Source organism: Sturnira hondurensis, unplaced genomic scaffold (assembly GCF_014824575.4).
Source record: "Sturnira hondurensis isolate 20B ecotype Veracruz unplaced genomic scaffold, ASM1482457v3 Scaffold0021765, whole genome shotgun sequence".
Lineage (NCBI taxonomy): Eukaryota > Metazoa > Chordata > Mammalia > Chiroptera > Phyllostomidae > Sturnira > Sturnira hondurensis.
The window spans coordinates 2,220,287-2,242,289 of record NW_028094396.1 but is presented as its reverse complement, the minus strand read 5'-3'; the positions used below and the strand labels follow the sequence as shown (position 1 = coordinate 2,242,289).

The 22,003-nt window shown below is 44.8% G+C and overlaps 1 protein-coding gene across 3 annotated transcripts in view; it reads right to left on the bottom strand.

Moving 5' to 3' along the window:
• Positions 1-120: 120 nt before the first annotated feature.
• MUC20 (mucin 20, cell surface associated) overlaps positions 121-22,003 on the bottom strand; it is a 33,030-nt gene continuing 11,147 nt past the window's right edge. Inside the window, exons 1-4 of one of the 3 annotated variants that reach the window (XM_037033678.1) lie at positions 14,832-15,006; positions 8,113-9,414; positions 4,079-4,170; positions 121-534 (exon numbers count right to left, since the gene is read on the bottom strand). In XM_037033678.1, coding sequence (XP_036889573.1) covers positions 466-534; positions 4,079-4,170; positions 8,113-9,414; positions 14,832-14,907 — 1,539 coding nt within the window. In that variant the 5' untranslated portion in view covers positions 14,908-15,006 and the 3' untranslated portion in view covers positions 121-465. Of the gene's footprint in view, positions 535-2,315; positions 2,421-4,078; positions 4,171-8,112; positions 9,415-14,831; positions 15,007-22,003 lie in introns of those variants that run through there. The other 2 variants (XM_037033679.1, XR_005064685.1) reach the window with 2 other exon arrangements.

Sequence of the window (22,003 nt, the reverse complement as noted above, 5' to 3'; positions counted from 1 at the left end):
AGAGCCAGCCTCAGTAAGTGCTGTGGTCCAGATCCAAACCAAGAATGAGAGGAGCATGAAGGAGGAAGGTGGTAGTGAGGATGTATCATAAAAATGTCAAAAACACACAGGTCAAATATGTAACATTTCGGTCACATTGAGTGTAATTTTATTGTGAGATGGAAGCACATAGTCAATAACAAATGGGTGATCTAAGGTTACTCTTTACTGAAAGACAATCTATATGCAAGGTAAGTCCAAGGACATATGGAACGGAGGAAGCCCCACTCCCCACACAACTCAGGCATCTGTGAGCCAGGGTCCGACTGCCATGTCTAGGATTAAAGGTTAGGCCAGCTGACCTTCATGGGAACCTTCCAGGTACATCTTGCTGTAGTAAGGACTTCATTCTGCTGTGGGTCTCAGGCCATAAGCAGCACAGCCCCCCTCTTGCACACAGCCACGCCTGGCTGCAGCTGATGTTCTTCAGTCCCTCCTGACACGCAGCAGGGAGACTTGGGTGGGAGGCATTTGGTTTTGCAGTTCATGGTAGAGCTGGAGGGCAAAAAGAGCAGGTGAGTAATTCCAGCCCATCTGGCCTATGAGTTCCCCACAGACCCAGTATAGGAAGGGACAGTGGGAGAGAACAAATGAGGAGGTCAGCAACATTTCTTGAGCCTCCCACAGACTGGGCATGGGCTAGGGGCTTTAGGTACATTATGTCATTCAAACCTCCCAGTGAACTTTTAATACAGGTACTATTAGCCTTATTTCATAAGACAGGAGAGTAATGTGGAGTAACTTACCCAATATCACACAGTTAGGGTTTACACTCAGATCTATGTGGCTCAAAATTTCCTTGTTTGTCTGACTCCTGGGCCCTACACCAATGGCCAGCTCCCAAGAACTGATGCCTAACCCCACAATGGGCTGGTTCCTGCCCCTCCACTCTTGGCCTGCTCCTATCTCCCTACTTTCTTTCTGACCCCTGAAATAGTTTCCAGTTTGGGTGGGAGGGCTCAGATATGGCACAACCCTGGCTTTTCTCTCCAACTGGGATTCACACTTGCTACTTTGATTATCATGTGCAGTGGGCATTTGTCACTTATTTGGCTGTCCTGCTTCAAACTCTCCATGCCATATTCAGGGAACTACTTATTATGGGAGTCTGATGGGTCTCCTTCTCCCTAAAGGAACTTCAAGAGTCCAAATATTCCTATCCCCTGGTAGCAAGATGTAGGCACAAGATAGGCTGAGCTGACCCATTTTTAAAAACATTTTTCTTTAAAGATTTTATTTATTTATCTTTAGAGAGGAAGGGAAGGAGAGAAGGAGAGAAATATCAATGTATGGTTGCCTCTCATGAGTTGCCCGCTGGGAACCGGCCTGCAACCCAGGCATGTGCCCTGACTGGGAATCGAACCGCAATTGTGTGGTTTGCAGGCCCGTGCTCAATCCACTGAGCTACACCAGCCAGGGCTGAGCTGACCCATTTTAACCTTCAAAAATTCAACCATTTCCAAGGAACCTAACCTCAGAATTTTGCCACTAGAAGTTTTATTCAGTGATCTGGCTTCAGGAAAATCTTCCCAATTTGTTATACAAATATATTCCAATCTTGGTCCCAATCCACAGTATACATCAATGGGGTTTTTTTCTGCCTAGCATCTCTAATTCCTTTGGGGCCTATCCTGTCCATTCCATGTCGTTCAAGTTGGGCTATCAGTCATGGTGGCCCTTGTAGATCAATGAGATCAGTCCTCCATGAGTATGACATGCAGATCTCGGGAGAGAAAGTGCCTTGAGAATCTAGGGTTGTCACAGCCACCTTTTCTTACATACGGAGAGAGGCCCTGAAAAGTGAAGAGAGCAGAGCTTAGACAGAGAGAGAAAGAGAAAATCCCTGACGATCATGTCTGAACTGCCAGATCCAGCATAAGTGAAGCTGAAACAGCCAATACCTTGCCTTTTCTGTAAAAACCATGGTGGGCTGGTTTTCTGCCTCTTGCAACCAAAAGTTCTGCCTACCTGTCCATTAATATGATTGACCTCCCAGAAGGCCAGACTTTCTAAAAGCCTGAAGAAATTGGGGGTGAGGAAAAGAATGTTTTTTACATGGCAAAGAAGGAGAATTCAGAACTCAGGAAAAACAGACAGAAGTAAAGCCAGGCAGAGATTTTTAGACTTAGTTTTTAATACTTCATAAGAAACTAGACTCCTCCCAAGTGTAACAGTTGCTCTTCTGTGTCTGGCAGATCTTCCCAAGAGTTCCCAAGAATCTCTCACTCTCCTCTACTCTCCTGACTCTCCTACTCTCTCAGTAAGTGTCTACTCACCTGGTGCATCAGTCTTTTTGCCACTCTGGGGTCAGTGAGGTCTTCTGGGGAGGCCACACTCAGTCGCAGGAGGAGGAAGCCTTCATCTCTATCTGCAAGTTGAGAACAGCAGGAAAATAAAAATATGGCAAAGGTAGTACAACATTCGCAAATCAATAACTGTGATTTACCACATAAACAAAATGAAGGATAAAACCCACATGCTCATATCAATACATGCAGAAAAAATTGATAAAATCCAGCACACATGTATGATAAAAACTCTCAGCAAAGTGGGAATAGAGGGAACATACTTAATATAATAAAAGCCATATATGACAAAACTACTGCCAGCATCATACTCAATGGGCAAAAACTACAAGCATTTACCTTGCGACTGGGAACATGAAAGGGGTGTCAGCTTTCACCTCTCTTATTCAACATAGTACTGGAAATCCTGGCCACAGCAATCAGACAAGAAGAAAAAAAGGCATCCAAATTGTAAGGAAAGAAGTAAAACTGTCTTTATTTGCAGATGACATGATACTATACATAGAGAAGTCCAAAGATGCTATAAAGACATGACTGGAACTTATAAATGAATTCAGCAAAGTAGCAGGATACAAAATTGATATCCAGAAATCAGTTGTATTTATATATGCCAATAATGAACTAACCGAAAGGGAAATTTAGAAAACAATCCCATTTGTAATTGCTTCAAAAAGAATAAAATAACTAGGAATAAACCTAACCAATGAGGTAAAAGAAAATTTACCTGTACATGGAAAATTATAAGACACTGAAGAAAGAAACTGAAGATACAAATAAATGGAAGCATACACCATGTTCATGGATAGGAAGAATTAATATCATTAAGATGGCCATACTACCCAAAGCAATTTATAGCTTCAACACAATTCCTATCAAGATTCCAATGACATATTTCACAAAACTAGAACAAATATTTAAAAATTTAGCCCTGACTGGTGTGGCTCAGTGGATTGAGTGTGGGCCTGCAAAGCAAGAGGTCACTGATTCAATTCCCAGTCCGGGCATATGCCTGGATTCCAAAAGGCAACCACACATTGATGTTTCTCTTCCTCTCTTTTTCCTCCCTTCCCTTCTAAATATAAATAAATAAAATCTTTAAAAAATGTATATGGAACCATGAAAGGCATAGCAACAGTAATCCTAAGAAAGAAGAACACAGTTGGAGGAATCACACTACCGAACATTAAACTGTACTAGTAATCAAAACAGTATGGTACTGGCATAAAAATAGACACATAGATCATTGGAACAGAATAGCCCAGAAATAAACCCACATCTTTATAGTCAATTAATATTAAACAGAGGAAGTAAACACATATAATGGGCTAAAGACTGTTTATTCAATAAATGGTGTTGGGAAAATTAGGCAGATAGGTACAGAAAAATGAAACTTGACCACCTTCTTATACCACACAGGAGAATAAATTTAAAATGAACCAAAGACCAAATGGCAGCCCTGAAACCATAGAAACCCTAGAAGAAAGCATAGGCAGTAAAATTTTGGATATTGCTCATAGAAATTTTCTATCAGACACAGCTCCCCAGGCAAAGGAAACAAAAGAAAACTAAACAAATGGGACTACATAGAACTAAAAAGGTTTTGCACAACANACTCCTCCCAAGTGTAACAGTTGCTCTTCTGTGTCTGGCAGATCTTCCCAAGAGTTCCCAAGAATCTCTCACTCTCCTCTACTCTCCTGACTCTCCTACTCTCTCAGTAAGTGTCTACTCACCTGGTGCATCAGTCTTTTTGCCACTCTGGGGTCAGTGAGGTCTTCTGGGGAGGCCACACTCAGTCGCAGGAGGAGGAAGCCTTCATCTCTATCTGCAAGTTGAGAACAGCAGGAAAATAAAAATATGGCAAAGGTAGTACAACATTCGCAAATCAATAAATGTGATTTACCACACAAACAAAATGAAGGATAAAACCCGCATGCTCATATCAATACATGCAGAAAAAAATTGATAAAATCCAGCACACATGTATGATAAAAACTCTTAGCAAAGTGGGAATAGAGGGAACATACTTAATATAATAAAAGCCATATATGACAAAACTACTGCCAGCGTCATACTCAATGGGCAAAAACTACAAGCATTTACCTTGAGATTGGGAACATGAAAGGGATGTCAGCTTTCACCTCTCTTATTCAACATAATACTGGAAGTCCTGGCCACAGCATTCAGACAAGAAGAAAAAAAAGGCATCCAAATTGTAAGGAAAGAAGTAAAACTGTCTTTATTTGCAGATGACATGATACTATACATAGAGAAGCCCAAAGATGCTATAAAGACACAACTGGAACTTATAAATGAATTCAGCAAAGTAGCAGGATACAAAATTGATATCCAGAAATCAACTGTATTTATATATGCCAATAATGAACTAACCGAAAGGGAAATTTAGAAAACAATCCCATTTGCAATTGCTTCAAAAAGAATAAAATAACTAGGAATAAACCTAACCAATGAGGTAAAAGAAAATTTACCTGTACATGGAAAATTATAAGACACTGAAGAAAGAAATTGAAGATACAAATAAATGGAAGCATACACCATGTTCATGGATAGGAAGAATTAATATCATTAAGATACCCATACTACCCAAAGCAATTTATAGCTTCAACACAATTCCTATCAAGATTCCAATGACATATTTCACAAAACTAGAACAAATATTTAAAAATTTAGCCCTGGCTGGTGTGGCTCAGTGGATTGAGTGTGGGCCTGCAAAGCAAGAGGTCACTGATTCAATTCCCAGTCCGGGCATATGCCTGGATTCCAAGAGGCAACCACATATTGATGTTTCTCTTCCTCTCTTTTTCCTCCCTTCCCTTCTAAATATAAATAAATAAAATCTTTTTAAAATGTATATGGAACCATGAAAGGCAAAGCAACAGTAATCCTAAGAAAGAAGAACACAGTTGGAGGAATCACACTACCGAACATTAAACTGTACTAGTAATCAAAACAGCGTGGTACTGGCATAAAAATAGACACATAGATCATTGGAACAGAATAGCCCAGAAATAAACTCACATCTTTATAGTCAATTAATATTCAACAGAGGAAGTAAACACATATAATGGGCTAAAGATTGTTTATTCAATAAATGGTGTTGGGAAAATTAGACAGATAGGTACAGAAAAATGAAACTTGACCACCTTCTTATACCACACAGGAGAATAAATTAAAAAATGAACCAAAAACCAAATGGTAGACCTGAAACCATAGAAACCCTAGAAGAAAGCATAGGCAGTAAAATTTTGGATATTGCTCATAGAAATTTTCTATCAGATACATCTCCCCAGGCAAAGGAAACAAAAGAAAACTAAACAAATGGGACTACATAGAACTAAAAAGGTTTTGCACAACAAATGAAAACATCAACAAGATAAAAAGACAACTCACAGAATGGAGAATGTATTCATTGATACATCTGATAAGGAGTTAATATCCAAAATGTATAAAGTTCTTACAAAACTCAACGCCAAAAAAAACCAAACAATCCAATTAAAAAATGGGCAAAGGACCTGAATAGACACTTTCCCAAAGAGGACATACAGATAGATGGCCAATAGACATATGAAAAGATGCTCAATGTCACCAATCATCAGAGAGATACAAATTAAAACCACAGTGAGATACAATCCAACACCTGTCAGAATGGCCATAATTAATAAATCAAAAAACAACTAGTGCTGGTGAGAATGTGGAGAAAGAGGAACTCTTTTGCACTGTTGGTGGGAATGCAGACTGGAGCAGCCACTGTAGAAAGCAGTATGGAGATACCTCAAAAAATTTAAAATGGATCTGGCTTTTGACCCAGAGATCTCACTTGTGGGAATATACTCGAAGGAACCCAAAACACTAATTCAAAAAAACATAAGCACCTGTACATTTATTGCAGTGTTATTTACAATGCTAAGATATGGAAGCAGCCCAAGTGTCCATTGCTCGATGAATGAATAAAAACACTATGGGACATCTACAAACAGAATTCTACTTGGCCATAAAAAGGAAGAAAATTTTATCCTTTGCAATGGTAAGGATGGACTTGGAGAGCATTATGCTAAGGGAAATAAGCCAGTCAGAGAAAGACAAATACCGTATGATTTTACTCATATGTGGCATTTAATGAACAAACTGAACTAACAAGCAAAATAGAGACAGATTCATAGAGAGCAGGATGATAGGGTGGAAGGAAGGTCAGGTGTTGGAGGGACTGAACAAAAAGGAAAAAGGACTCATGGACATAGACAACAGTGTGGTGATTGCTTGGGGGAGGGGACTATAAGAGGACTAAATAGTAATGGGAAAAATAATACAATAAAGATTAAATTTAAAAAGGAAAAAGAAGAAAGAAAAGGCAAAATTTTTAAAAAGCATTTTAAAATAAAAATAGGTTGATAAATTGAGCTTTTAAAAATAAAAATACAATAGGAGATTATGAGTTTGGGCATCAAGGAGACTTTCATTTGGAACCCTATGGTCTCTTTGGTTAAATCTCTTTTCATCACCTGTCATATGGGATAATAATACCCACCTCAAGTGATGGGTTTGTTAATTATCATTTTCAATTTTATTTTTAAATTTCATTTGACACTTAATATAATTTTATATTAGTTTCAGGTGGACAGTTAGACAATCTTATAATTCACAAAGTGATTCTCCAGCATTTCAAGCACCCACCTGGCACCATACACAGTACATTATGTACTATACTCCCTATGCTGGATTTTACATCTCTGCAATTATTTTGTAACCATCAATGTGTACTTCTTAATCCTTTCCCCTTCTTCTCATAGCTCCTCATCATATGGTGCATTTGAGTATTTACTTAGAGGAGATAACATGCAAAGATTGTAGTACATGTCTGGCATCAGAGAAAACATTCATTGGTTGTGAAGTATTTTTATATCACCTCTGCCTGGAATAAAAAAATCCAGCAAGGTGATTGTAATTAATATTTTTATTTTACTTTCCCAGAAAGGCATGGTAAGTGGAGGATATTACAGGGATGAAGCATGAGGACAGAGTGATGGCAAGTGGAGATGGAGGCCACAGGCTGACCAGGACCTGAGTTAACCAAGCAGCCTTGGACATGGGACTTCTTCTCTAAGAATTATCTGCTGTCTTAGAGAGTAGCTTTGAACTCCAAAACCTTCAACTGATGTATTTATTTTGTCACAATTTATGGTGCCAACCCCAGCAACTGCATCCAGTGAGCCCCACTTCATGGGATCCAAGCTGCTCAGAGGGCAGCAGCTTGGGCCAGCTGCCCACACAGTGCTCCTCTGTGTGGCTCTGGCTGAACCCGAGGCTTCTAGAGCATGAGGGCTATGTCTTCTAAATAAACTTTGGGGCCTCTCCTGGTGCACACTAGTTACTCAACAGTTATCTTCATAGAAGGGCAGAGCTAGAGGACCTCATTGTTCATCCATACCAACCCCCTCCAGCTACTGGTGGAGAAACTGAGGCTCAGAGAGAGAGAAGAACCTTTCCTAGGTCACTCAGGTTAAGGGCAAAGCCAAGATCTCAAACAATTTCTCCAGACATTCATCCTCACACTCTTTCCGTACACCATCCTAACTCCACTTGTTACTGATTTTAGTAAGAACCACTAGAAGGTCATGAAGAGGAGAGACATCAGAGACAAGGCTCAGAATTGGCCCTCCAGATCCTTCCTCCCTACACCTTAAGCATGTAGGCATCCTGGAGACTCTAAACCCCAAATCCCCAAGATCGCACCCGAGTAGCCTGTTACCTGTAGTATCTTCTGTGGTCCGCCTTATCTGAGAAGTGGTAGGTGTTGGGGGCTTCCCTCCAGCTGTGCTGACTGTCTTTAAAGTCTTTGCTGAGGCTGCAGTCTTGGCTGAGGTGATGTCAGTTTCTCTGCTGCTGTTGGTTGTAGTCAGAAGGACAGAAGGGAGAGGGCTCCTGCTGGTGAGAACAGGCCCACGGGTTGTGCTATGTGTGGTAGAAGTCTCTGGGAGGGTGGATTTCTGGATGGGAGCTACTTCTGACAGGCTGTAGACCGTACCGGAGGACCCAGCAGAGGAAGTCACTTTGCCCACTGTTGACCCAGCCTCTGTGGAGATCGTAACTTCTCCTGAGATCTTAGTATGGCTTGCTGTCTCAACAGAGAGGGGTAAGGTTTCTTCCAAGGGGTCCGTGCTAACTGTCATCAAAGTTCCACTGGAGGCGGTGGCCTGGGCTGCTGTTGATTCTCCTTCTGTGGTGCTATTGGCAGTGTGTGAGGTCTGAACTATGGTATCAGGAGTGACTGATTCAGTAGTGCTGGCTGTTGACATGGTCTCAGAAGAGGTCATGATCCTGGTGAGGTGTGATTTTGCTTCAGTGAAGTCAGGCAAAGCTGACGTCTCAAGGGTGGACAGGGTCCCCCTTCCTCCTGTGGGGCTATGGTCTATGTCTGAGGTCCCAGCAGTGATGGCAGTTATTTCTAGTTCTATAATGTTGCAATTGGGAACCACGATGTCAGTGGTGGTGTAGGTAACCAAGGCTTTAGGTGGAGCAGTGACGTCAGTTGCCAGGGTTTGTGAGCTGGTGGTGGCTGGAACTGAGTTGCTCTCCAAGGCCAGAGAGCTTCTGGCTCCTGCGGACATGTGAGCCAATGGCAAGCCATCGGTTGTGATCCTCTTTGCCTCTTCAGAGCTGTCATCAGTGCAAAGGATATCTAAGACCAAGAGATTGCTACCTGTAACAGTCTCCATGGTGGTTGCACCAGCTCCTGAGGAGCTGCCACTTGTGGCTGATGTGAACTTGGAAGGTGTTCTTTTTGTGAGGGCCCTGGTCTCTGTTGCAGGAAATATGGTTCTGGTTTCCCTGGTCTCTGATTCTGAGATGCTGCTGGCTGGTATTAAGATCCTGTCAAAGGTCTGGGTGTCCAGGGTTTGAGTTTCTAAAGGGATGTGGCTTGGCAGAGAGGGCTCAGCAAGGCCAGCAGTCTGGGAAGCTCCCTCTGAGCTTGTGTTGACCTCCAGAGTCACAGCAGGTAGTTCTGTGTGGTTCATTGTCACTAGAGGGCCTGGGTCACGGGTGTTGGAGCCTGTGTTGGGTAAGATAACTTTGTGAGCCATGAGTTCCAGTGGACTGACCTCACAGAAGTTCTTATGTTTATGCCCTGGGCACTGCTGGGAAGAGAGTGGGAAGGAAAGTTGCCTTCACTCCATGGGTCATCTATATTTACAAGGAAGAAGGAGGTAGTATTGGGAAGACCAGTTCCATGGGACAGCCACAGAACTGGGGTAGCCCTAACGGATGTCCTCCGATGGCCCACTTGAGGCAAGCAAACCTCAGAATCTAGTTGATTATTGGTCTGAAGGCTTCAGAGGGACTGTGTGGGGCCAGGATCCAGCCTCAAGGGGGAGCAAAGGAGGCAGGAATCCACATGAGCCAAGAACTACAGAGCAGGGACCTCCATTCTCAGAACTTTCTAAAAGAATGTTTATCACTTTCCATCAGTATTCTTCTCATGCAGTAAACGTTTCCCCATGGAAATAAAAACACTCCAACCATAAGAAACTGTGAAGGCTGACAGTGAAGGCTCACATCATATAGCCGGAACCCACAGCAGTTAAGAAGGAGATAGTGTAATCATTAACCACAAACTTCAGCTGAAGGTGACTGTAACTTTTGCAGAAGAAATATTTATCATTTAGATAGCCTGGCAATGGAGGAATTATGCCTGCAGTTTTTCCCTGAGCCCATGAAACGCCCTTGAGCTTTATTCAACTAACTCTTATAAAATAAATACAGAGACCATGTTCAGGGTCATTGTCTCTTCATCAGAGGACAGTGTCCCACCTGGTCCCCACTTTTCCTTTAACTGTCTGTGTCTTTCTTAATCTCCCATCACCCACCCCCCCCCGACCTCCTCCCCACACAGGTCACGGCAGGAAACATCTGCGGTTTTGTGTTTAGAGGGAGCTGGGGGACAAGGAGAGAGGAACCTCCAGAGACAGTACAGGTGGTGGTTGCCGCAAAGGGGAGGGGAGCAGGCAGAGTCCTGGGGGATCTAGCAAGGGGAAAGGGGCGAGTTTCCTGTCTCTGCTCAAACCTCTCCTAAACATGTGCCTGAGGTGGCAGATACAGAACCCTAGAACTCTAGAAATTATGTACCCCGCAGTTTTCACTGGTAACAGGGAGTCAGGTGAGGTAAAAGTTCACCTTTGAGAGGGATTCTCCTAGCATTTCCCCACAGGGTACAGTGTCTCTGTTCACTGCTGACAAGTTCTCTGAGACTGTGTGAGTAGAGGACCCGTGGGTGCTCGTTGCCCTGAGAGAGGCCACAACAAGCTCTTTCACAGGTTGACGGCGGGTGCCTCTCCTGTCGGCCAAAGGGGAGGGGCTCGCTCTGTGAGTGGACCGAGGAGCCTCTTGGGGAGAGTTGCCAGAGTTAGCAAATGAAAATACAGGATGCTCAGTTAAATTTGACTTTAAATTTCAGATAAACAAAGAATGATTTTAATGGCAAATAATTTTTTTAGTATGTGTATTTGTTACCTGTGCAATATTTGAGACATACTAAAAAAAACTTCATTATCTGAAATTCAAATTTAAGGGGACACCCTGTGTTTTACTAATAATCCTATTCTTGGAAGGAAGACCATCAAAATATAAGCCCCCTTTTTTAGAATTATGATGATTTGAGATGGTCTTTACTGAGATCTACTGTCCCCAAAGTACCCAAGGACCTAAAGGAGGTCCGGAACCATGGGGTCACATCCACCAAAGGTGTCAGGACAGGGCCCCAGGTCCTCAGCTCGCCCTCCTGTGTCTCCCACTGAATGGTGAAAGAGCACTGGGTTCCGGTCCCAGGTCTGTTGCTTACTAGGTTTGGAGTCTGATGATTTAATGATTGAACTCCTGCCCCAGCCTCCTACTAGTGAGGGCAGCCACTAGGCCTCCCCAAGCCTGTGAAAGACGGCCCCAGTCCCTGTGCTGCTGTGCTGATGAGGAAAAAGAGGGGAAGGGAAATGGGAAAAGTGTGATATTCCAAAAACTGCCAAGGGTTATTAAGCATCTGATCCCCACCGTGTCCTCTCAAGGAGGACACACTTGAGAGCACACAACTTATTTTAACATGGTGAGAATTTCTGGCTTTACCCACATGCCTATTAGGTAGGTCACAACATTTGCTCTCGTGCTGTGTTCTGTGCAGTCTAACTACACACACAGATTATGCTTTTACAAGAATGTACTTTCAAAGCCCAAGATACTTCTCTGAGCCTCCTCAGTCCCCCCACAGTGGAAGGAAGCAGAGACTTTCTGGGTCAGCCCACACAGCCTGACACCCAGACAGTCGTTTGGGTTCTTGGGGTCTGACCACTGACCTCCCCTGACACCCTTTTGTCCTGTTCCAGGAGCCACGTGGTGTCATCCTGCTTCCCAAACCCATAACCTCTTCATTTCCAGGGATTTCACAGTCCCCTACCCACATCTCTTACACACAAAGGGTCTTCTCGGACAGAAGACTTCAAAATAGGGGTGTTCTCAAATACCACCCTGGCCTCTATAGCTCTAGAATGTTCCACCTTTCCTGCTTCATGAGTTAAATCAAACTTGTGGACGGTGAAGCATGTGGACTTTGGGCCCTGAGTCTGAGTTCTCTCTTTGCTGCTTTCCCNCTTCCCAAACCCATAACCTCTTCATTTCCAGGGATTTCACAGTCCCCTACCCACATCTCTTACACACAAAGGGTCTTCTCGGACAGAAGACTTCAAAATAGGGGTGTTCTCAAATACCACCCTGGCCTCTATAGCTCTAGAATGTTCCACCTTTCCTGCTTCATGAGTTAAATCAAACTTGTGGACAGTGAAGCATGTGGACTTTGGGCCCCGAGTCTGAGTTCTCTCTTTGCTGCTTGCCCTGAAGCTTACCCCCTATGTGACGCTGGCCAAGTCTCCCAGCTCCCAGATTGCATTTTCATAAAGTTGTGATGATTAAATTAAATTAAATGTAAAATGTGAAGCACAAGCCTTGTAGATCAGAGTGCATGCAAGAGGTAGTTGGTGTGTCTACTGGTTAGGCATGTGTGGCACCCAAACCTGGCTCTGCAGGTATTACTTAGTCCCAGTAAACTTCCGTCTCCTCACTTTTAATGGGAGGGAGGGGGTAAGAATCGTATCTCTCTCACTGGGTTATTGTGAAGATTAAGAAGATAGTGTACTAGAGTAATATGGGATATCTCTGTACCTCCTTCTCAATTTTGCTAACCTAAAATTTCTCTTAAGAAAATGAAGTCTTAGCCCTGACTGGTGTGGTTCAGTTTGTTGGTGAAAGGTTGTTGGTTCGATTCTCTGGTTCGGTCCCTGGTCAGGGCATGTACGATAGGCAACTAATAGGTGTTTCTGACATCAACATTTCTCTCCCTCTTTCTCTCTCTCCCTTATACTTTCTCTAAATAAAATAAAGTAAAATATTTAAAGATAAATAAATAAATAATTTCAAAAAACCCTGGGGAAGTGAGAGCCTCATCAAGGTCAGAAATGGACCTGATGACCAAGAACTCCACCCCCAGAGAAGAAGCGGATCTGTGTCTTCCCTGGTCTTTGAGGAGCCAGCCTGGGGTGCAGCACACCCCTCCCCTCCCCCAGCACCACGTGTGGTCCCCTCTGCATCTGTCCTTCCAGCCCTTCTCAGATGAATGGAGACTGACCCAGCTCCTCCTCCCCGTGTTCACCAGTGTTGTTGGGACATTGTGATTTCTCAGTGATTTCCTCCAGTGTTGGCTCCTCCCTCGAGGCTGGGAAGTGATAACCATCCCAGTAATCCTCAATAAATTTTTATCGCTTAAGCTGGAAAAAAGGTAAGGCATGTATAGGGTAAATGGAGGCAGTCTGGCTTCTTCACTGAGGTGTCTGGGTAACTAAGGGAGGCAGTTTTCCCATAACCTTGAATGGACCGGTTAAGTAGTGTTCTCATAGCCTTGAGACTGAGTTTGATAAATGCTTCCCATAACATGAAGTTGGCTCAAATGAGCCGAATCATGCTATGAGATATAACATGCTATGTTATAGCATCTGTTGCTTTTTTGCTGGCTTTGTTGGTCTCTAGTACTTAAGCAGGCAGAGGCTTCTTACTAGAGAGACACGCAGCTTGCAGTGCGTGTGGCTTGCCCACCCATGAATGAAGGCACGTCAGGCATCCCCATGGCTCTGAGCATTGTCTTCCATCCCCCCGAATCTAGAGTGGACCTGCCAGACCTCGCCTGCCTGCAACACAGCATGATGCTTATTTGCCGATGGAAGTTTATTGATTGTAACCCAGGCACCATTCTGGCACAGGATGGGGAGGGTGGGGTGTGTGGGAATCTCTGTATTTTGTGCTCAGTTTGGCTGTAAACCTAAAACTACTCTAAAAACACAGCCCCTTAAGAAAAGATAATGCATATGACAAGCTTGGCACAGTTCCTATTATAGATCAATGTTAGTTCTCTCATGAAAGTCCTGCTTCTCAAATCCACCCCCTCCAAACAGTCTGTGACAGTCAGATATTTCACACAAAAACTGTATTTGAAAGGATAAACTTGAAGGAGTTAGAATCTTGTCAAACCATGCTTTTTAGCTTTAGTCATGTTTGCCATGAGCTGGCACCTCCCTGGCCCCAACCTGCTCGTATTCCCATGGGCAGAAAGGCAAGCACTCAGTGACCTCGCAGTGACATTGCTCCTTTGTATGGACTGAAGCACCATACATGCTTAAGGGGACACACTGCCATTGGTATATTCTTTTATCAGTACTAGTGAAACTGAAGGTCCTTATGACTTTGATTATTTTCCTTTAAATCCTAGCACTAGAAATCATCTCTCTCTCTTTCTCTATGTGTGTGTGTGTGTACACAACACACCCCTCAAAGGCCTAGCCTTTCCAACACAATCAGCAACAGTAGCCTGAACCTGACTGATGACCACAAAGTCTGGACCTCTGGCAGACTAAAGATAACATCTTGACCTAAGTTATGTTTCAGTTCCTGAGCCCTAAGGTGGATGGACCCCCCTGGCTACTTTCCCATGAACCCAAAATAGATATCAGAGGTGTTCTCGAGACCTAGAGAAGTGATTTTGACCCTTACTTCACCTCCAACCAATCAGCTCCCAGCACAACCCTCAAGTTCCTAACCCACAGTACCTCGTGGTTTTGCCGTATATAATCTGTGACCTACATGATGTTATATAGTTCAGACTTTCGATCATTAGCTTCCCATTCTCCTGATGGCACCATTCATAATAAAATAGCCAATCTTTCTCTACTGTAATTCTGAGTGTTTAGTGTTCAGCTCTGCTAGTGCCAGGTAGATGAACTCTTTCTGTTGGATAACACAAGTAGTGCTTCACATATAGATTAATGGTTACTTAATTAGCTCAGGATAGCTACCCTCACCCACAAAGAGCTGCCAGGATAGAAAGGCACACCCAGAGCCCTGCCAGGGAAAGAAGCCCACAGGACTCTCTTGCCCCCTTACCTGCAGAGCTCCCAGCAGCCCCAGCCTCCCAGAAGCAGAAAAAAAGGGGCAGAGCCAGGCCCCAGAGAGAGTCCATCCTAGCTGGGACTCCAGCCACCGCTGCCCAGCAGGCCTTTTCACTGCTTCTCACAGCCACCTGTTCCTGCTTCCTCTACCCAAGGAGGAGGGGCCGGCCAGCTGCCTAGGTGTGACCAAGCAGTTCCCAGACTGCAGCCAGCTAGCTGATCACGGACGCACAGGCTGAGAGCTGGCAGGGTGCACTTCAAGGGCTGTCAGCAAGATAACCCTCCTGCTTTCCCTTGCCCAGTGACCTCTCCTCTCTTAGGTTTGATTTAAAGATAGGGAATCATTTCCACAGTGACACCCTGCAGTCCTGCAGTGGGGAGGTGATGGAAGATGGTGCTTCACACACCTTTCCCCCTCCCCACCTTCTTAGGCCCCTGCCTCGGGCTATTAGTTAGACAGACTTGGGTCTCATTCCTAATCTTAGACTTTATTAGTGTAACCTAGGGCAAATTAGAGAAACTTTCTGAACCTCAGCTTCCTGGTTGTTAAATGGGCATAATTCCTACTTAACTGGACTGTTTTGTAAGGTTTATATGAGAGAATGAAGTCTTTCTTACACAGTGCCTGCTACATATTTGGTGCTCACCAAAAACACGCATCTTAGGCATTCAGTATGAATGAGGGCCCGGATGTCTGCTCCTAACCTCATGCAGTGGAGAAGGGACAGCCCCTTGAGGTCTGGAGGAGACAGCTTGCCAGGGTGAGGCAGGCAGAACTCTGATTCTGACATCCTTCCAGTGTCATATCCTGTGATTCTGCACCCCAGTCAGAGGCGGGAACATGTCCCTGCACTGGCCTGGAGGTGTGGGGTAGGAAGGCACTAGCTGGGAGAAGGGAAGGGGTAGTCCCAGCTGTGCTGGTGTCAGTCACAGGGTCAGGGAGAAGGAAAGTGTGAGGGTGATGACTTAGGGAAGCTTAGGGAATTTGGCCACAAGGAGGGGAGTGAAGCTGCTGAATATATATCCAAATGCCTTAGAGAAGACTGCTATCCCCACCAGTGGTCAAGTAAGGTACCCTGGGCATCTCAGGACGGGAGTTTTATGATGAAAGCAGCTCTAGAGCAGAGGAAAGCTGGCTGGATCGGCATCAAGAAATCACAAAACCTCGGGGCTGAAGGAACTTTAAAGTGGATCAGAAGGTCTAAGTTCTGTTTCCTGCTTCTTCCTTAATAGTGGCCCAGGACTGTGGGATCTGGCAACTTATTTGTCCTCTCTGGGCTTTGGTCAACAAAAGCTCTGAAATCCTCTTGGTCACGCAGTCTGAGGGTCTGCATTGGGTCTGTGACTATCTTCTAAAAGCTGACCCTGCATTGGATAAAGGGATCTGCTACTGGAAGGAGAGAATCATTCCAGGGCATGTGATGAGGGGAGATGCTATGAAAAGAGACTGAGGGGGCCCCAACTGAGACACAATCCAGCACTCAGGGTCGAGTGTCTTGGACTCCAGTTCCGACTACACCGTTGAACTGCAGAGCACTCCTGTAATGAGCTGAGCCCTCCTATTCAATCTCAGTCCTTCACTTTAGAAAGTGGGAGGATGAATTTCCACTTGGGTGGCTTCCGGTGGGAGAGGGGACCTAGGACCTCAGCAATGATCTGAATCTGCTCAACCCTGTCCAGGAGTGTGGGGTCTTGCATGAGTCTTCCTCCTAGAGAAGATGATGAGAAATTTAGCAAGAATGCAGCAAGAATGCGGCTCCTTTCTGCCACCTCCCTTTCCTCCTGAGCTACCACCCTGGCCAGAAGAGGAACTTCCGCATTCCAGTAACCAGTGGCTTAATCTACAAACAGGTGTTCCGGGTGCCTCCCCTCTCGTCAGGTCAGCGTGGACTCCCCCTCTCCATTTCCTTTTTATTTTCATCACATAGATGGTCCACAGCCCAGCTCCGGATGTGGCAGGTGAGGAAGTAAGGAACACTCTAGGAGGGAAGCCTGGATGAATGCTTCCCTGGACTTGCTGAATTTGTCTGGTCCATTTCCCTCTATTTCTGGGGGAAATTTCCAAGCCTGAGCATATGACTGTTGGCTTCAGGGCCATAATAATCTATTCAGACAGTTCCTGGATCCCCTTTTTTCCAGCCAAACTCAGCTCTCACCCAGAATCATCACAGGAAGCTAGTTTCATTAACTTAATGAATGTACCTGACGCAGCTGCCGTAAGCCAGACACTTTTCTAGGTACTTGGAATGCTTCAGTTAGTAAAACGGGTTTCTGCCTTATGGAGCCAACTTCCCAGTGAGGAGAAATGGCAAGCAGTAGACATATAAATAAGTGACTCACATAGGGAAGAACACTATGGAAAGAAGAAAATAGCTTGGGTACAGTGGATGGAGACCTGCAAATAATTAACGGGAGAAAAGACAAAGTGTATTTACAGGTACACCAGGAAGTTGCTCAGTAGTGGCTAGCTCACTGAATAACCAGAAATAAAGGTGTATTTGCCGAACTCAACAAGGGGTTGGAATGAGAGAGGGAAAAGTTTGGAAAGTTCTATTGGAGGCAAATTGGCTGGCAAATCCCTCTGAGGGGGAGTAAGGGCAGCCACACTTTTGGAAGGCACTGCTTTAGTCAGGTAAAGAAAGTTCAGCTAACATTTCTTTCTGTATCTTCAGTAGTTCAAATGCTTCCACTTTTAATCTTTATACCAGGTCTGGGGTTCTGAGTAGATCCTCACGGGCTCAAAATGTCGAGTGTACACAGACTGTGTAGATGGGACCCCGTCAGGCAGGGGAGGTGCTGAGAATCAGCTAAGTACGCCAGGCCCTGAGAGCGGGCCCCCTTCCAAGCCCTGCTTCCCTAGGCGGTAGCACAGGAAACTGCAGGGAGCCCTCTGTTCATTTGTCCATTTGTTTCTTCTGTGTGAATGTAGCCTACACACAGTAAACTGTATCAACCTTAAGTGGTATATCGCTTGATGAATTTTGACATGTGTATACTCCCAGGATGTATTTGCCACTCAGATCACAATAATAAGGCCCTTTCAGCCCCTCAACAGGAAGGAGAGAATCATTCCGGCTCCCTTGTGTTCCCATCCAGTCAGTATCCCCTGAAAAGCACTGTTCTTACTTGCGTCACTATAGATTAGTTCTCCCCATTTTTGAACTTCACTTAATGCACAATTATATGGTGTCTGGCTTATTTCGCTTACCATAATGCCTGCAAGACTCACTCATGTTGTTGTATATAACAGCACTTCATTATTTTGTGTTGTTGGGTAGTATTCTATTGTATAAATATGCCACAATTTATTGATGTATTTTCCTATGGATGACATTAAGATCTTTTCAGTTTTTCACTATTCTGAATAAAGCTGCTATGAACATTCTTGTATATGTCTTGGGTATACCCACAGGAGTGGAACTGCTGGGTCTGTGGGTATGCATGTGTTTACTTTAGTAAAGAGAATCAAACAATTTTCCAAATTGATTGTGCCAGTTCACACCACACCAGCAAATTATGGTAGTTCCAGATGCCTCACAGTCTCATCAGTAATTGGTGTCACTGGGCCTTTTAACTTTAGACGTTCTTGTGGATGTGGGTTTTTCGTTGTAGTTTAACTTGCAGCCCTCTGTTTTCCCAGGTGGTCTGATGCTGCCACGGAAATGACTTTCACAGGGAAGGTATTTGGAAGACACAGGAGGGGAGAATGTAAGGGCCGAGGAAAAATAAAATATGCATGCATGCCCAGGCCAGGTGGCTCAGTTAGTCGGAGTGTAGTCCCATGCACCAGAAGGTTGCAGGTTCAATTCCTGGTCAGGGCACATAACCTAGGCTGAGAGTTCTCCCCCATGTCAGGAGGCAACCGACTGATGTTTCTCTCACTGTCTCTGTCTCTCTTTCCCTCCCCTTCCTTTCTCTTTAAAATCAATAAATGTACCCTTGGGTGAGGATTAAAACAGTGCATGCATGTGTGCACACACACACTCAACTAGAGAGGAACCTGTGACTGGAACATCTCAGAAACTGTCTCTTTAGTTTGGGTAAACTTAGCTATGAGGGTCCAGGATGCTCACCGGATGATCCATTCCAACCAAAGAGGCCACACCTCACAGTCTCACCTGCAAAACTCTTCCTAGAAAGGAAAGGAGAACTCAGGCTCTGGAAGTATGAGTGGGTGGACTCAAAGAAGGCCCACCGTTGTCGCTACGCTATGCTGCTCTGTCCCTGGCAGGAGGAGAAACCTGTAGCTGGAAGAGCCAGAGGGAAGAAATATGTTTCTGAAAGCCCATGGGTGGGATACCTTACATGCACCATTTCAAGTCCTCTTGGTCTCATGCCCTACTCCAGCCACTACTACAGAGACCATTTTCCCAGGAGCAACCAAGCAGTGTCTTGCCAGGTGCCATTTGCTCTCTGCCTCAGGGTTTCCCTGACACCAAGGCTCAGGATGCTTCTGGGAGCTGCTCAGCTCTCACATACCAGCAACAAAGGACTGGAAGAGTTAACTACCTACACAGCAATTCATAGACCATGGGAATGGGAGCCAATGGGCAGATGCTTCCCATTTCACTCCTGGGACCAATGCTTCTCAGACACACTTTGTAAGACTTCTCAGAAGATCCCACAGGATAAAGCCACCAGTCAGCCATAGCAGGGGCCCATGGGGTAAACATCTTTGTACTGGGTCTCACTTGTTCCTTGTTCTACTGTCCCTTTCTCTCACCCCTACTCACTGGGAGTGTGTTTCTAAATAAATTACTCATGTTCTGCTTTCAGAGAAATTAAGATTAGCAAAAGTGTAGAGTGAGTCTCAGATGGGGGTCATGGGTCATTCCATTCATTTGGAACACAGGAGTGGGAAGGAGGACAGCCAGTAGGCAGTAAGGCAAAAATGTGCCTTGGGGCCATGAAGCCAGTGGTGGTTTTTGAGGAGGGAACTGGCAACATTAGAGCTCTTCTTTGGGCAGTACAATGTGGGCAGAGACCAGTCAGGGGACAGTCCAGGGCAAGAGGACCGGTTAGGAGGCTGTGACCTGGGACTTGGGCAATGAGACTACAAGGGGAGCAAATATGAGCCACACTGTGAAGTAGAAGTAGAAAGATTTGGCACCTTGCAGAGGACAGCTTGGGGCAGAGAGAAGTAAAAGACGACCCTGAGGTCTAGAGTCCGGAAGGCTGGAGGGCGGGGACCTATTCATAGAACAGGAGGAGGAGCAGGTCTGGGAGGGCAGGCAAAGGGCCCGGCAGACCCCTAAAACCCTTGGCATCACCTTCCCACCACTCTGAAATCCTCACACGAGGAGACCCTCCCCCAGAAGCCAGTCCAAGCCCACCAGAAGATGGACCCCTGCCTCTCCTTTCTCCCTGGGAAGAGAAGGTGTGGGCATGAGGTTACAGGAGTCAGACCATGCTAGTACAGGGCTTACAGGCAGTTATATGATACCTGGGAAGGAATATTGGAGAGGCACAAATTACTTAGCCAAAGGGTGCTAGGTTCTTACTTTCTACTTTAAAGAAAGGTTTGCAAGATTCGCTGTAACTATCACAAAATAACGAACACCATGAGCCAAATGTATGTGTTTTAATTCATATGGCTGATTCCATGCAGATTTAGATGTGTTTACAACAATTGCAGGTTTCCATTTTCCTCTGGTTGGACCACCGTGGAAGCACACAGGATGGCAGCTGAGAGACGAGCACCACTGTGCCCAGCAGGTCCAGGTAGCAAAGTGAACTCTGCTCCACGGCCCTGGGGAGGAGCTTCAGGAGAGGTGTGAGGCTCTCTCCCCGACTCTCTTCACAGAGACGGAGAGGAACATCCCTGGGAGGCTGGTTTGGAGAAACCGCTGGACCTAAGTGAGCAGAAAGTGAAGGCCTGTTCCCTCTGTAGCTCAGTTAGACCAGTATGGACCTCTGGCCTGTTAGGAAGCAGGCAGCACAGCAGGAAGCGAGCAGAGAAGGAGCAATCTAAGCTTCATCTGTATTTACAGCTGCTCCCCATTGCTCACATTATCGCCATAGCCTCGCCTAACGCCAGATCAAGAGCAACACTAGACTCTCATAGCAGTGCTAACTCTACTGCAAACTGTGCATGTGAGAGATCTAGGTTGCATGTTCTTTATGAGACTCTAATGCCTGATGATCTATCCAAGGTGAAGCTCAGGCTGTGATGCCAGCCCTGGGGAGCGGCTGCAAATATAGATTATCATTAGCAGAGAGGTTTGACTGCACAGACATGATAATAAATCAATCACTTGCAGACTCATATCAAAACCCCATCAATGAGTGAAAAGTGACATTTTAGCTGCATCTGGTGGCACGCTTTACGTCAGATTCTGAACTTGTTTTAGTCTGCACATGGCCCACCCATTATTTTATTTACCATTTCCACCTCTGCCTCTTTCTTACACTGTGCACTTGTCTCAGTCACAGTTTACAATCTGTATGCATTTTCTAGGCCTAATTTCCACGGGAAAACTCAGTTTGAAGGTCTGGCTCCTGCCCACCACTTTGCTTCTGTAGGTTTTCCATACAGAGCCAAGTCACATTTGCCAGACTTAAACAAACTGGTCCCCCACAACCAGCTATCCAACGAAGTCATGAAACCTTCAAAACTGCCCTGCCACTTGCAGACCAAGCACTCTGCATTAAAAGACAAGCCTTTGGAGTTATCCAAAAAAAAAAAAAAAACATGAACATGAAGAACAGAAGCAATTACTGAAGGCTACCACTTCATCAAATGTGTCTACACTGAGAATATAATTTTTAGTGGCTAACCACTTTGCTAAAGCTAAGAAGCCCTTTGCTATTAGTGAAGAGTTGATCCTGCCTGCTGCTAAGGATATTTGTCATGAGTTTTTAGAAGCTCCCATTCCAAAGGTGGCACATGCTCCTTTTTCAGCTGGCACCATAACTATGCAAACTGATGAAATAGCAGAGGGTATTGAGGCACAATTGTTAGAGAGGACTAATGAGTCACTGTGGTACAAAATCCAGGATGACAAGTCTATTAATGCTGACAACAAGGCAACAATGCTTGTTTTTGTGCAATATATTTTTCAGGAAGATGTGCATGAGCATATTTTATGTGCACTTTCGTTGCCAATCAATACCACAGCTGCAGAACTATTCAAGTCTTTGAATGCTTACATATCAGGAAAACCAAAC